The 13,805-nt window shown below is 46.2% G+C and overlaps 2 protein-coding genes across 2 annotated transcripts; both read left to right on the top strand.

Annotated features, from left to right (window-relative positions):
• Window positions 1-1,990: 1,990 nt before the first annotated feature.
• LOC146502947 (olfactory receptor 10A3-like) lies at window positions 1,991-3,165 on the top strand. The gene has a single exon (XM_085184607.1). The coding sequence runs from the start codon at window positions 2,127-2,129 to the stop codon at window positions 3,090-3,092; it is 966 nt and encodes a 321-aa protein (XP_085040733.1). The 5' UTR covers window positions 1,991-2,126; the 3' UTR covers window positions 3,093-3,165.
• Window positions 3,166-10,400: 7,235 nt separating this feature from the next.
• LOC146502946 (olfactory receptor 6N1-like) lies at window positions 10,401-12,909 on the top strand. Its single transcript, XM_085183925.1, has 2 exons — window positions 10,401-12,308; window positions 12,410-12,909. The coding sequence occupies exons 1-2, from the start codon at window positions 11,648-11,650 to the stop codon at window positions 12,610-12,612; spliced, it is 864 nt and encodes a 287-aa protein (XP_085040051.1). The 5' UTR covers window positions 10,401-11,647; the 3' UTR covers window positions 12,613-12,909.
• The last annotated feature ends 896 nt before the right edge of the window (window positions 12,910-13,805 follow it).

The raw sequence follows: 13,805 nt of genomic DNA, 5'->3' as shown, positions 1-13,805 counted from the left end.
GAACTAACTAAAAAAGTGAGCAGCTACGACGCACTAGCCTCTGATGTCATCCCAGCTGTAACTGTGCTAGTGAGACTTCTAAACAGAGAAACAGACGAACAAATTTAAAATTAAATTTTGTTTTTTATAATTATTTATTCTCTAATATGTTGCATACAACATGCTTTTCATTTTAAATAAATGTTCTTAATTCCAAACCAGTCCCTTGTTTGTTTGTTTTTTGTTAAATTATAGGACTAAAGCTGTTACCTGTAAATTTAAATCATGTTTTTATTAAGTACTCGGTATCGGTATCGGCGAGTACTGAAATGCAACTCGTTTCCAAAAAAGTGGTATCGGTGCATCCCTACTTCATATTGTAAGGTAGAGACCCTACCGCAATAATAAAATCAAATGACCCACTTTGATCAAAGTCAGGCCAAACTGTGGTACCAAACACACTACTAAAAAAGTAAAAGAACACTTTAATCAGACTACAGCATTGAGTCTGTTGAACTATTCAGGTAAGTATTAGAAGGAGATGTTAGTCATTTTCAGGCCATACCTGGACCCTGCAGAGCTAGGTAGCCCAACTACCTGTGGATGACAGGGATGACATCTACGTACCATTGCTAGAAGGTTTGATGTGTCTCCCAGCACGGTCTCAGGACCATGCAGAGAGATGGGCAGTTATCAGTGGACAGGGCCATAGAAGGCCCTTAACCCATCAGCAGGACCGCTAAATGCTCCTCTTTGTAAGGAGGAACAGGAGGAGCGATCTTAAAGAGCTACAGAATGACCTCCAGCAGGACACTGGTGTGAATGTCTCTGACCAAACAATCAGAAACAGACTAACGAGGGGGTCTGAGGCCCGGACGTCCTCTAGTGGACCCTGTGCTCACTGCCCGGCACCGTGGAGCCCGACAGGCATTTGCCATAGAATACCATAATTGGCAGGTCCACCAATGGTGGCCAAAACTTTTCACAGACAAGAGCAGGTTCACTCTGAGCACATGTGACAGATGTGAAGGGGTCTGGAGAAGTTGTGGAGAACGTTGTAACATAGTTTGTGGGGGGTCACTGATGGTCTGGGGAGGCATATCCACAGAGGGCTGCACAGACCTCTACAGGCAGCGACACACTGACTGTCACCGGGTATCAGGATGAAATCTATTTACCAGGTCATAGGTGACCCATCTGAGGTTAGGGTTTGGGCTCAGCTAACCTACCACTCATTATTCACCTGCTTGAAACACTCAGATTTAGATCTATCAGACTAGATCAGGATGAGTCGTCCTTTGTCCACAGTAGGACACCCACAGCAGAATAAAAGTGGTTTTCTTCTTCTGAACCTCTGAACTGTGATGTTCTGCTCAAATTGCGCAGGAAGTGGTCGGTGTGAAACAGGCTGAATTTGCCTGTGATAGCTTATTTAAAACAAGAAAAGGTTCATGTTGGTAACTGAAAAGTGCAGAAATTTCGACTCATGCTGAGCCTGGCCTGTTGTTTTAGTGGGCCCATCTTCATCAGCACGTCAGTGACGTGTTGCCACAGGTGCATGTTTGCAAAATTAGTGGTGCAGTCTGAGCCAAGGCCAGAATCTGTAGGTCTGAGCAGGTTTAGCGTGAGACACATGACTGCTTACTGACAGCTCTTTGTTGACGTCACGTCAACTCCAAGCTGCCAGCTGTGATGCAGCGAGGCAACAACTAACCAGGTTTCACATGAGGACTGCTGCGTCTGTGAGGTTGTCCTCTGAAGCTGAACAGATACACAAAGGGCCTCAGGTAGAGTCAAACCCAGGCACTCGGGGCTTCTGCTCACCTGCTCACCCTGTGCTATTAAAGCAACGACATAGCTCACTCTGAAAACTGAAACAATTCCAGACGGTGAGTGCTCAGGAGACAGAGGCTGTTGCACTGAACCACAACAGATGCAAAACAAAACAAATCCAAACCTTCCCGTCAATCACTAAACTCGTTAGTCCGTCACATGGAGCGACGGAGGCGGATTTGTGCTGAGAAGGTATAAAAAGGCTGCAGAGGTGACTGTGTTGTCACAGGTGAACAGGTGAGCTGCAGTGTTTGTTAGATCAGACACAACAACTGTGCACATGACATATTTGGGACATTTGTACTTTGTGAGCTATGTTAAATGTAACTACGCCTCCTCTGTCTTATTTCATTCTTGGAGCTTTTATGAATGTTGGAAGTTTAAAATTCTTCTATTTCTCATTAACTGTAATATTATACATCCTGATCATTGCTGCCAACACGTCTCTGATTGTGGTTATCTGTGTGAACAGAAGCTTACATGAACCTATGTACATGTTTCTGTGCAGCCTGTTTGTGAATGGGCTGTATGGTAGCACAGGGCTGTTTCCGTCCCTCCTGCTTCAGATCCTCTCTGATGTTCACACTGTTTCTGCTCCTCTGTGCTTCCTGCAGATCTTCTGCGTTCACACTTATGGAAGTATTGAAGTTTCAAACTTAGCCGTCATGTCATATGACAGATACCTCGCTATTTGTTGTCCTCTACAATATAACACCCAAATGACATCTAACAATACAGCTGTTCTGATTATGGTGATGTGGGCGTACTCTTTAGCAAAATTTCTTATTGGTTTTTCCTTAAACCTGCGTCTCAGGCTGTGTGGAAACTTCTTAAACAGTTTGTATTGTCAGAATTACCCTGTGGTTAGGCTGGCTTGTTCTAGCACAAAGGTGAATAATGTTTATGGGATTTTTGATGTTATTATGACTGTCATAGTTCCCACACTTATCATCTTGTTTTCTTACATGAAAATCCTCAAAGTGTGTTTTTATGGATCCAAACAGATGAGACAAAAAAGCCTCACCACCTGCACGCCTCAGCTGGTGTCTCTCTTGAATTTTTTTTTTGGTTCTTGCTTTGAATTATTTCAGAGTAGGTTCGATACGACGGGTTTACCTGCCGCTGTGAGAATCTTCCTGTCTCTGTATTTTCTCATGATGCAGCCACTCATGAATCCGATCTTGTATGGAACACAGATGTCAAAGATCAGAGGCGTTTATGAACATGTGCTGTCCTCTATAATGTCATGTAGGTGTAGTAAAGTTTCACAGAGTGATTGACAGCAGCTGACCTTGTGTTTGTTAAATTATGAGAAAGTGTCTTCCTGTGGAGATGAATTAATGTTTAGCTGATTTGTATTTAAGAAAACAGAAGAGAAGCACCAGAGAGAACCTGTGTGCCACAGAAATATACGCTGTAATATAATATAGCTTTCGGGCAATAAACACACACACACACACACACACTATATAGCATAATAGGGATCAGCAAGTTAAAGTTTGGTTACTCTACGTGACTTCAGACCATCTCAGATTCCCCTGGAAACGTGGCAGGGAGAGGTCAACTTCATTACAGGAGTTATAAAAAATCATTTAATTTCATAGGATTTTATTTATCCTGAAGGAAATTCTTACATTATGTCACATCACATCAGGTCCCACACAAAATGAAGCGAACCCTGTTTGTCTTTGTTTTTAAAGTCCTGTTTTCTAGAAAACCTTCTCAGCACGACTTTCAAGTGTTGGAGGGTAAAGTTTGCTGTTATCAGACTTCCCTTCGCTTGAGTTAAATGCAAATTATTATTATATGTTTTTTTACCTTACATTATAAAGCGCCCTGAGGCGACTGTTGTTGCGATTTGGCGCTGTATAAATAAAACTGAATTGAATTAAGGGATGTTCTTCACACTGCACTGTTACCAGTGTTGGGGAGTAACAGAATACAAGTACCAGCGTTATGTATTTAAAATACAAAATATGAGTAACTGTATTCCGTTACAGTTACCATTTAAAAAGGTGGTCTTCAGAATACAGTTACTTTGTTGAAATAAATGGATTACATGGCGGTCTTTTCCTGTTTCATATGTTCGGCTGTTCCCTCTCTGTTTTTGGTAATTCCACGCTGGAGAAAAACACGCATTAAGAGGCTCTAATGTCTGTGTGTCAATCTCGCGGCCCATGTCACCTCTACTTGCGGCCGCATAATGACATGAAGAAATATTTTTTAAATGACTGCATAGAAATATACTGAACAACATATAAAGCATAATATATAAAATAACATCTGAGTTTTTTCTGTGAAAGAAGCTCCTTATGTCCATTGTTGTGTTCATCATTCCTGACGTTTCTGAACAGGCAGAAACTGAGATTCTGGTTCATCTGATTCTCAGGAACAGGCAGCAACAGGGAGGGTTTCCTGGTTTGATGGCAGAGCCGAAGCTTTGGTCCATGTTTCAGGATGTCAGTGGGTTTGAGTTCTGTGTGCAGAGTTTGGACCACATCTGAGGAGGAAGAAGGATGATTTCAGACAGTCAACTGACCCGGAGCAGTAGCCAGCTGTGAGTCTGAGGGAAACAGGAGTATTTCAATGTTTCCATCTCACTAAATATTCAGTACATGTGCATGTTTTGACCTTTAAACAGACTTGTACCAAATGCAGCGTTCTGATTGGTCAGATCTTTTTATTCGCATGTAAAAATGCAGAAATATTGAGCTAGTTTTGAAAACATAAATGTCACAAATTCATCCAATGACACCGTCAATGTGAACGTTTTAAAGTGGACTACAGTGGTTTAAAAGGTGAGTTTTCGAACCCCCAGACAGCCTGAAAGTGGTCTTCACACTCAGATTGTTCACACGATGAAACGTGGTCCATTCATGTTCTGATCAGCTTTAATGGAACTGAAAACTCAGGGTTAGTCAAAGATGCAGGAGGCCTTTAAACTATCTTTGGTTGAACTTTTAACTTCATTTAATCAGGTGAGAACCATCGTGTGTGTGGCTTAAATCCTACAGTTGTGTATTAAAGTATTTGGGTTCCTGGAGGAGTGAAAATCCGAATCCATTTTCTATCAGAGGGACTGATCCGGAAAAGCCAGTTTAACTTCAGTCCGACTTCCCTCCGGCACCGAGACTAACTGGAAAACTCTGAACCTGTATAATTGTCTTTAGATGTGAGGGTGCGTGACTTCAGCAGGCGTTAGACGAATGTGAAGTCTTAGTTTAATACATTTATTACTGATGGTGTTAAAAAGTTCTAATTCAAATTGTACTGTTGGTTTCACTGGAAAATCCTTCAGAGACTAAACTGTTTCTCTATCACTGTGGCTCGTTAATGAAGTCCCTGAGGTCAAAGGTCATTTCAGTGTGTCATCATGTTTGTCCCTGAGGCATTTTCACATTAGCTAAAGTTTCCTCTAATTCCCTCTGGAGCAAATCAGAGCTGGAAACCTGAGAGACCAAAGAGACCAGAGAGGTCCCGAGCCGACCAATCAGAGTGAGCGGTCCTGAGCTCTGGCCTCGGGATGATAACGACTTCCCCTCAGACCGCTCTGTAATGACCCCCCCCAGGATGGATTTTAGTTGCTTTGGTCAATAAACTAATATGAACTTTAACTCTGAGGTTCAATCTGAAGAACTTTTGTAAAATCAAAGTGGAGTGCATGAACAGGAAAAACGTTACACAAGAATAGTTTGGTCCTTACCCTCTACCTCTCTGTATCGTTACCGTCCACTGCATTCTACAACATATAAATATATAAAACTATAAAAACTGCTTTCTACTTTTGTTCCATTTTTAAAAAATGTAATCTATACTCATATCACTTTCTATCGTGAGCTGACATGTAGCAGGTGGTCTCTGTACATTAGGAAATACAAAAGATACAAGATGTGACACACAGTCAGACACCCTCTCCGTGAATCGCTACGTTATCGTGGTGGAGGGGTTTGTGTGTCCCAGGGATCCCAGGGGCTATGTTGTCTGGGGGCTTTTGCCCCCTGGTAGGGTCTCCCATGGCAAATTGGTCCTGGGTGAGGGACCAGACAAAGAGCGATTCAGAAGACCCTTATGAAAAGAACATCGAGGGAACAGTTTACCCTGCCCGGGATAGGGTTACCGGGGCCCCGCCCTGGAGCCAGGCCCGGGGAGGGTGCCCGAGGGCGAGCGTCTGGTGGCCAGGCCTTAGTCCATGGGGCCCGGCCGGGCACAGCCCGAAGAGGAGACATGGGCCCGTCTTCCCGCAGGCCCACCACCCACAGGAGGCGCCATAGGGGTCGGGTGCATTGTGTGCCGGGTGGCGGCCAGGAGCGGAGGCCCTGGCAGACTGACCCCCGGCTGCCAAGACTGGCAATAGGGACATGGAATGTCACCCATCTGTTGGGGAAGGAGCCTGAGTTAGTGCGTGAGGTTGAGAGGTACCGGCTAGATATAGTCGGGCTCGCCTCAACGTATGGCTTGGGCTCTGGAACCAGTCTCCTGGAGAGGGGCTGAACTCTGTCTCAGTCTGGAGTTGCCCCTGCTGAGAGGCGGCGGGCTGGGGTGGGCATTCTAATATCCCCTCGGCTTGCTGCCGGTACGTTGGGGTTTTTCCCGGTGGATGAGAGGGTTTGTTCCCTGCACCTTAGGGTCGGAGAACGGGTCCTGACTGTCATCTGCGCTTATGCGCCGAGACTTCAATGCTCATGTGGGTAATGAAAGTGAGACCTGGAGGGGCGTGATTGGGAGGAATGGCCTCCCTGATCTGAACCCGAGCGGTGCTTTGTTATTAGACTTCTGTGCTAATCACAGTTTGGCCATAACGAACACCTTGTTCGAACATAAGAGTGTCCATAAGTGCACGTGGCACCAGGACGCTATAGGCCGTAGGTCGATGATCGATTTTTTAATCGTATCACCAGACCTGTGGCCATATGTTCTGGACACTCGTGTAAAGAGAGGAGCTGAGCTGTCAACTGATCACCACCTGGTGGTGAGTTGGATCAGGTGGCGGGGGAGGATGCTGGACAGACCCGGTGCACCTAACCCCGTAGTGAGGGTGTGCTGGGAACGTCTAACAGAGGCCCCAGTCCGCGAGATCTTCAAAGCACACCTCCGGCAGAGCTTCAACAGCATTCCGAGGGAGACTGGGAACATTGAGTCCGAATGGACCATGTTCAGCGTCTCCATTGCCGAAGCTGCTGCATTGAGCTGCTGCCGCAAGGTGGTTGGTGCCTGCCGTGGTGGTAATCCCCGAACCAAATGGTGGACACCAGAGGTGAAGGGAGCCACCAGGCTGAAGAAGGAGTCCTATCGGGCTTGGTTAGCCTGTGAGACTCCGGAGGCAGCCGACAGGTATCGACAGGCCAAGCGGAATGCGGCTTGGGCAGTGGCTGAAGCAAAAACTCGGGTGTGGGAGGAGGAAGGCATGGAAAAAGACTTTCAGATTGCCTCAAAGAGATTCTGGCAAACCGTCACGCGTCTCAGGAGGGGAAAGCAGTGCTCTACCTGCACTGTGTTTAGTGCTGGCGGAGCGCTGCTGACGTCGACTGAGAAAATTGTTGGGCGGTGGAAGGAATACTTCGAGGACCTCCTTAATCGCACTGACACATCTTCCGAGGAGGAAGCAGAGTCTGGGGATGAGGGGAATGACCCGCCAATTTCCGGGGGCGAGGTCACTGAGGCAGTTAAACAACTCCTTGGTGGCAGAGCCCCTGGTGTTGATGAGGTCCGCCCCGAGTTCCTGAAGGCTCTGGATGTTGTAGGGCTGTCCTGGTTGACACGCCTCTTCAATGTTGCGTGGAGATCAGGGGCAGTACCCGTGGACTGGCAAACCGGGGTGGTGGTCCCCATCTTTAAGAAGGGGGACCGGAGGGTGTGTTCCAACTACAGGGGGATCACACTCCTCAGCCTCCCTGGGAAAGTCTATGCCAGGGTGCTGGAAAGGAGAGTTCGTCCGCTAGTCGAACCTCGGATACAGGAGGAACAATGCGGTTTTCGTCCTGGTCACGGAACACTGGACCAGCTCTTTATCCTCTCGAGGATACTTGAGGGTGCATGGGAGTTTGCCCAACCAGTCTACATGTGTTTTGTGGACTTGGAGAAGGCATTCGACCATGTCCCTCGGGGTGTCCTGTGGGAGGTGTTGCGGGAGTATGGGGTGTCTGGCCCATTGCTACGGGCCATTCGATCCCTATACAACGGTTGCAAGAGCTTGGTTCGCATTGCCGGCAGTAAGTCGGACTCGTTCCTGGTGGGTGCTGGGCTCCGCCAGGGCTGACCTTTGTCACCGATTTTGTTCATAATTTTTATGGACAGGATTTCTAGGCGCAGCCAAGTGGCGGAGGGCTTTCACTTTGGTGGCCTCAGAATCTCATCTCTGATTTTTGCGGATGATGTGGCTCTGTTGGCTTCATTGGGTGAGGGCCTCCAGCTCGCACTGGAACGGTTCGCAGCCGAGTGTGAAGCAGCGGGAATGAGGATCAGCACCTCCAAATCTGAGGCCATGGTTCTCAGCCGGAAAAGGGTGGAGTGCCCACTCCGGGTCGGGGATGAGTTCCTGCCCCAAGTGGAGGAGTTCAAGTATCTCGGGGTCTTGTTCGCGAGTGATGGGAGAAGGGAGCCGGAGATCGACAGACAGATTGGGGCTGCAGCTGCAGCTGCAGCTCGTGCACAGGTCGTGCACCTATGGCCACGAGCTGTGGGTAGTGACCGAAAGAACGAGATTGCAGATACAAGCGGCAGAAATGAGCTTCCTCCGAAGGCTGGCTGGCCTCTTCCTTAGAGATAGGGCGAGAAGTTCGGCCATCCGGGAGGGGCTCAGAGTAGAGCCGCTGCTGCTCCACATCGAAAGGAGCCAGCTGAGGTGGTTCGGGCATCTGATAAGGATGCCTCCTGGGCGCCTCCTGGGTGAGGTGTTCCAGGCATGTCCCACCGGGAGGAGGCCCTGGGTCAGATCTAGGACATGCTGGAGAGATTATATCTCTCGGCTGGCCTGGGAACGCCTTGGTGTTCCCCCGGATAAGCTGGAGGAGGTGGCTGAGGAGAGGGAGGTCTGGGCCTCTTTGCTTAGGCTGCTGCCCCCACGACCCGGTCTCGGATAAAGCGGATGAAGATGGATGGATGGATGGACATTTAGACTCCTCAGTTAGATAAAGGTGTGCTGTACTGGTGACTCATAAATCTAAAACTATTTTTAATGATTAGTTTCAGTTTAATTGTAGCTGAGCAGAACAATCTGAACGAAAGCTTCTGAGTTTATTCTTGGTTAAAAACAGGGAGCGTTCACGTGCACCAGACTGGGGCATTCATCAGTCAGGTAACCACCTGACATGTTTTCAGAAGCGCCACCATGAAGACTGTGAGCATGACTGTCAGCAGGCTTGGGATGACCGACCTTTTCACAAGTGCTTCATATTGTAAGGTAGAGACCCTACCGCAATAATAAAATCAAACGACCCACTTTGATCAAAGTCAGGCCAAACTGTGGTACCAAACACACTGCTAAAAAAGTAAAAGAACACTTTAATCAGACTACAGCATTGAGTCTGTTGAACTATTCAGGTAAGTATTAGGAGATGTTAGTCAGTTTCAGGCCATACCTGGACCCTGCAGAGCTAGGTAGCCCAACTACCTGTGGATGACAGGGATGACATCTACGTACCATTGCTAGAAGGTTTGATGTGTCTCCCAGCACGGTCTCAGGACCATGCAGAGAGATGGGCAGTTATCGGTGGACAGGGCCATAGAAGGCCCTTAACCCATCAGCAGGACCGGTAAATGTTCCTCTTTGTAAGGAGGAACAGGAGGAACATCCTCAGAGCTACAGAATGACCTCCAGCAGGACACTGGTGTGAATGTCTCTGACCAAACAATCAGAAACAGACTAACGAGGAGGTTTGAGGCCCCGACGTCCTCTAGTGGACCCTGTGCTCACTGCCCGGCACCATGGAGCCCGACAGGCATTTGCCATAGAATACCATAATTGGCAGGTCCACCAATGGTGGCCAAAACTTTTCACAGACGAGAGCAGGTTCACTCTGAGCACATGTGACAGATGTGAAGGGGTCTGGAGAAGTTGTGGAGAACGTTTGTAACATCGTTTGTGGGCGGTCACTGATGGTCTGGGGAGGCATATCCACAGAGGGCTGCACAGACCTCTACAGGCAGCGACACACTGACTGTCACTGGGTATCAGGGGGAAATCTATTTACCAGGTCATAGGTGACCCATCTGAGGTTAGGGTTTGGGCTCAGCTAACCTACCACTCATTATTCACCTGCTTGAAACACTCAGATTTAGATCTATCAGACTAGATCAGGATGAGTCGTCCTTTGTCCACAGTAGGACACCCACAGCAGAATAAAAGTGGTTTTCTTCTTCTGAACCTCTGAACTGTGATGTTCTGCTCAAATTGCGCAGGAAGTGGTCGGTGTGAAACAGGCTGAATTTGCCTGTGATAGCTTATTTAAAACAAGAACAGGTTCATGTTGGTAACTGAAAAGTGCAGAAATTTCGACTCATGCTGAGCCTGGCCTGTTGTTTTAGTGGGCCCATCTTCATCAGCACGTCAGTGACGTGTTGCCAGAGGTGCATGTTTGCAAAATTAGTGGTGCAGTCTGAGCCAAGGCCAGAATCTATGGCTGTATCCCAATTCAGGGTCTGCAGCCTTAAAGGCCGCATTTTAAGGCCGATTACGTCACAGCGACGCGACGAAGGCTGTCCAAATTCAAAGGCTGCTCGAAATGCGGCCCTGAATTGCGTCCTTCATTTCCCTGAATTTTAAGGACGTGGCGGTGTAGACTTCGTGGCCCAACATATCCCAGAATGCATAGCGCGGTGGTGGGTGTGGATAATTTTGCCGAAAAAAAACGGCAGATGAGGGACGACCGAAGAGTAAACTTTAAGTAAGAACTGAATATTATGTCACTTATTTATGTGCAAATGTTTAATAATGAAGAACATTAAAACATTACTGTTGGCCACATGTCGGCAAAGTTATGTGACATTAGTGACGTTTGTACTAACTTGGTTTTAAAGCCTTTACTTTAAAATATACGCCGTTCAATAGCTGACCTTAATCTTACAGAGGATGACCAAACCTCATGTAGAAACAAACAAACAAATGAACAAAAGATTTTCTCCTTCATTTCTGTCAAACAAAGCTGTATGAAACGTTTCCAGCTGTTAGTATCATGGTTGCTAGGCAACCTGGGCAGCGCAACGGAGGCTAGACCGTCCCATCTCACAAGCCTCGCAATTCCGGCCTTAGCGGTCTTTGAGTACGCGGCCCTTTTGGATCGTTGAGGCTGCGTACTTTAAGGCTGCAGACCCTGAATTTGGATACAGCCTATAGGTCTGAGCAGGTGTAGCGTGAGACACATGACTGCTTACTGACAACCGTGATGCAGCGAGGCAACAACTAACCAGGTTTCACATGAGGACGGCTACGTCTGTGAGGTTGTCCTCTGAAGCTGAACAGATACACAAAGGGCCTCAGGTAGAATCAAACCCAGGCACTCGGGGCTTCTGCTCACCTGCTCACCCTGTGCTATTAAAGCAAAGAGATAGCTCACTCTGAAAACTGAAACAATTCCAGACGGTAAGTGCTCAGGAGACAGAGGCTGTTGCACTGAACCACAACAGATGCAAAACAAAACAAATCCGAAGCTTCCCGTCAATCACTAAACTCGTTAGTCCGTCACATGGAACGACGGAGGCGGATTTGTGCTGAGAAGGTATAAAAAGGCTGCAGAGGTGACTGTGTTGTCACAGGTGAACAGGTGAGCTGCAGTGTTTGTTAGATCAGACACAGCAACTGTGCACATGACATATTTGGGACATTTGTACTTTGTGAGCTATGTTAAATGTAACTACGCCTCCTCTGTCTTATTTCATTCTTGGAGCTTTTATGAATGTTGGAAGTTTAAAATTCTTCTATTTCTCATTAACTGTAATATTATACATCCTGATCATTGCTGCCAACACGTCTCTGATTGTGGTTATCTGTGTGAACAGAAGCTTACATGAACCTATGTACATGTTTCTGTGCAGCCTGTTTGTGAATGGGCTGTATGGTAGCACAGGGCTGTTTCCGTCCCTCCTGCTTCAGATCCTCTCTGATGTTCACACTGTTTCTGCTCCTCTGTGCTTCCTGCAGATCTTCTGCGTTCACACTTATGGAACTATTGAAGTTTCAAACTTAGCCGCCATGTCATATGACAGATACCTCGCTATTTGTTGTCCTCTACAATATAACACCCAAATGACATCTAACAATACAGCTGTTCTGATTATGGTGATGTGGGCGTACTCTTTAGCGAAATTTCTTATTGCTTTATCCTTAAACTTGCGTCTCAGGCTGTGTGGAAACTTCTTAAACAGTTTGTATTGTCAGAATTACCCTGTGGTTAGGCTGGCTTGTTCTAGCACAAAGGTGAATAATGTTTATGGGATTTTTGACATTATTATGGGTGTCATAGTCCCCACACTTATCATCTTGTTTTCTTACATGAAAATCCTCAAAGTGTGTTTTTATGGATCCAAACAGATGAGACAAAAAGCCTCACCACCTGCACGCCTCAGCTGGTGTCTCTCTTGAATTTCTCTTTTGGTTGTTGCTTTGAATTATTTCAGAGTAGGTTCGATACGACGGGTTTACCTGCCGCTCTGAGAATCTTCCTGTCTCTGTATTTTCTCATGATGCAGCCGCTCATGAATCCGATCTTGTATGGAACACAGATGTCAAAGATCAGAGGCGTTTATGAACATGTGCTGTCCTCTATAATGTCATGTAGGTGTAGTAAAGTTTCACAGAGTGATTGACAGCAGCTGACCTTGTGTTTGTTAAATTATGAGAAAGTGTCTTCCTGTGGAGATGAATTAATGTTTAGCTGATTTGTATTTAACAAAACAGAAGAGAAGCACCAGAGAGAACCTGTGTGCCACAGAAATATACGCTGTAATATAATATAGCTTTCAGGCAATAAACACACACACATACACACACACACACACACACACACACACACACACTCACACACACTATATAGCATAATAGGGATCAGCAAGTTAAAGTCTGGTTACTCTACGTGACTTCAGACCATCTCAGATTCCCCTGGAAACGTGGCAGGGAGAGGTCAACTTCATTACAGGAGTTATAAAAAATAATTTAATTTCATAGGATTTTATTTATCCTGAAGGAAATTCTTACATTATGTCACATCACATCAGGTCCCACACAAAATGAAGCAAACCCTGTTTGTCTTTGTTTTTAAAGTCCTTTTTTCTAGAAAACCTTCTCAGCACGACTTTCAAGTGTTGGAGGGTAAAGTTTGCTGTTATCAGACTTCCCTTCGCTTGAGTTAAATGCAAATTATTATTATATGTTTTTTTACCTTACATTATAAAGCGCCCTGAGGCGACTGTTGTTGCGATTTGGCGCTGTATAAATAAAACTGAATTGAATTAAGGGATGTTCTTCACACTGCACTGTTACCAGTGTTGGGGAGTAACGGAATACAAGTACCAGCGTTATGTATTTAAAATACAAAATATGAGTAACTGTATTCCGTTACAGTTACCATTTAAAAAGGTGGTCTTCAGAATACAGTTACTTTGTTGAAATAAATGGATTACATGGCGGTCTTTTCCTGTTTCATATGTTCGGCTGTTCCCTCTCTGTTTTTGGTAATTCCACGCTGGAAAAAAACACACATTAAGAGGCTCTAATGTCTGTGTGTCAATCTCGCGGCCCATGTCACCTCTACTTGCGGCCGCATAATGACGTGAAGAAATATTTTTTTAAATGATTGCATAGAAATATACTGAACAACATATAAAGCAGCACGGTGGCATGGTGGTTAGCACTGTTGCCGCACAGCAAGAAGGTCCTGAGTTCAATTCCACCATCAGGCCGGGGTCTTTCTGTGTGGAGTTTGCATGTTCTCCCCGTGTTTGCGTGGGTTCCCTCCGGGTACTCCGGCTTCCTCCCACCGTCCAAAGACATGCAGCTTGTG

The sequence above is a fragment of the Neolamprologus multifasciatus genome, chromosome 14 (assembly GCF_963576455.1).
Source record: "Neolamprologus multifasciatus chromosome 14, fNeoMul1.2, whole genome shotgun sequence".
Classification (NCBI taxonomy): domain Eukaryota; kingdom Metazoa; phylum Chordata; class Actinopteri; order Cichliformes; family Cichlidae; genus Neolamprologus; species Neolamprologus multifasciatus.
The sequence above is the reverse complement of the archived record's forward strand: the minus strand, read 5'-3'. Positions and strand labels throughout refer to the sequence as shown.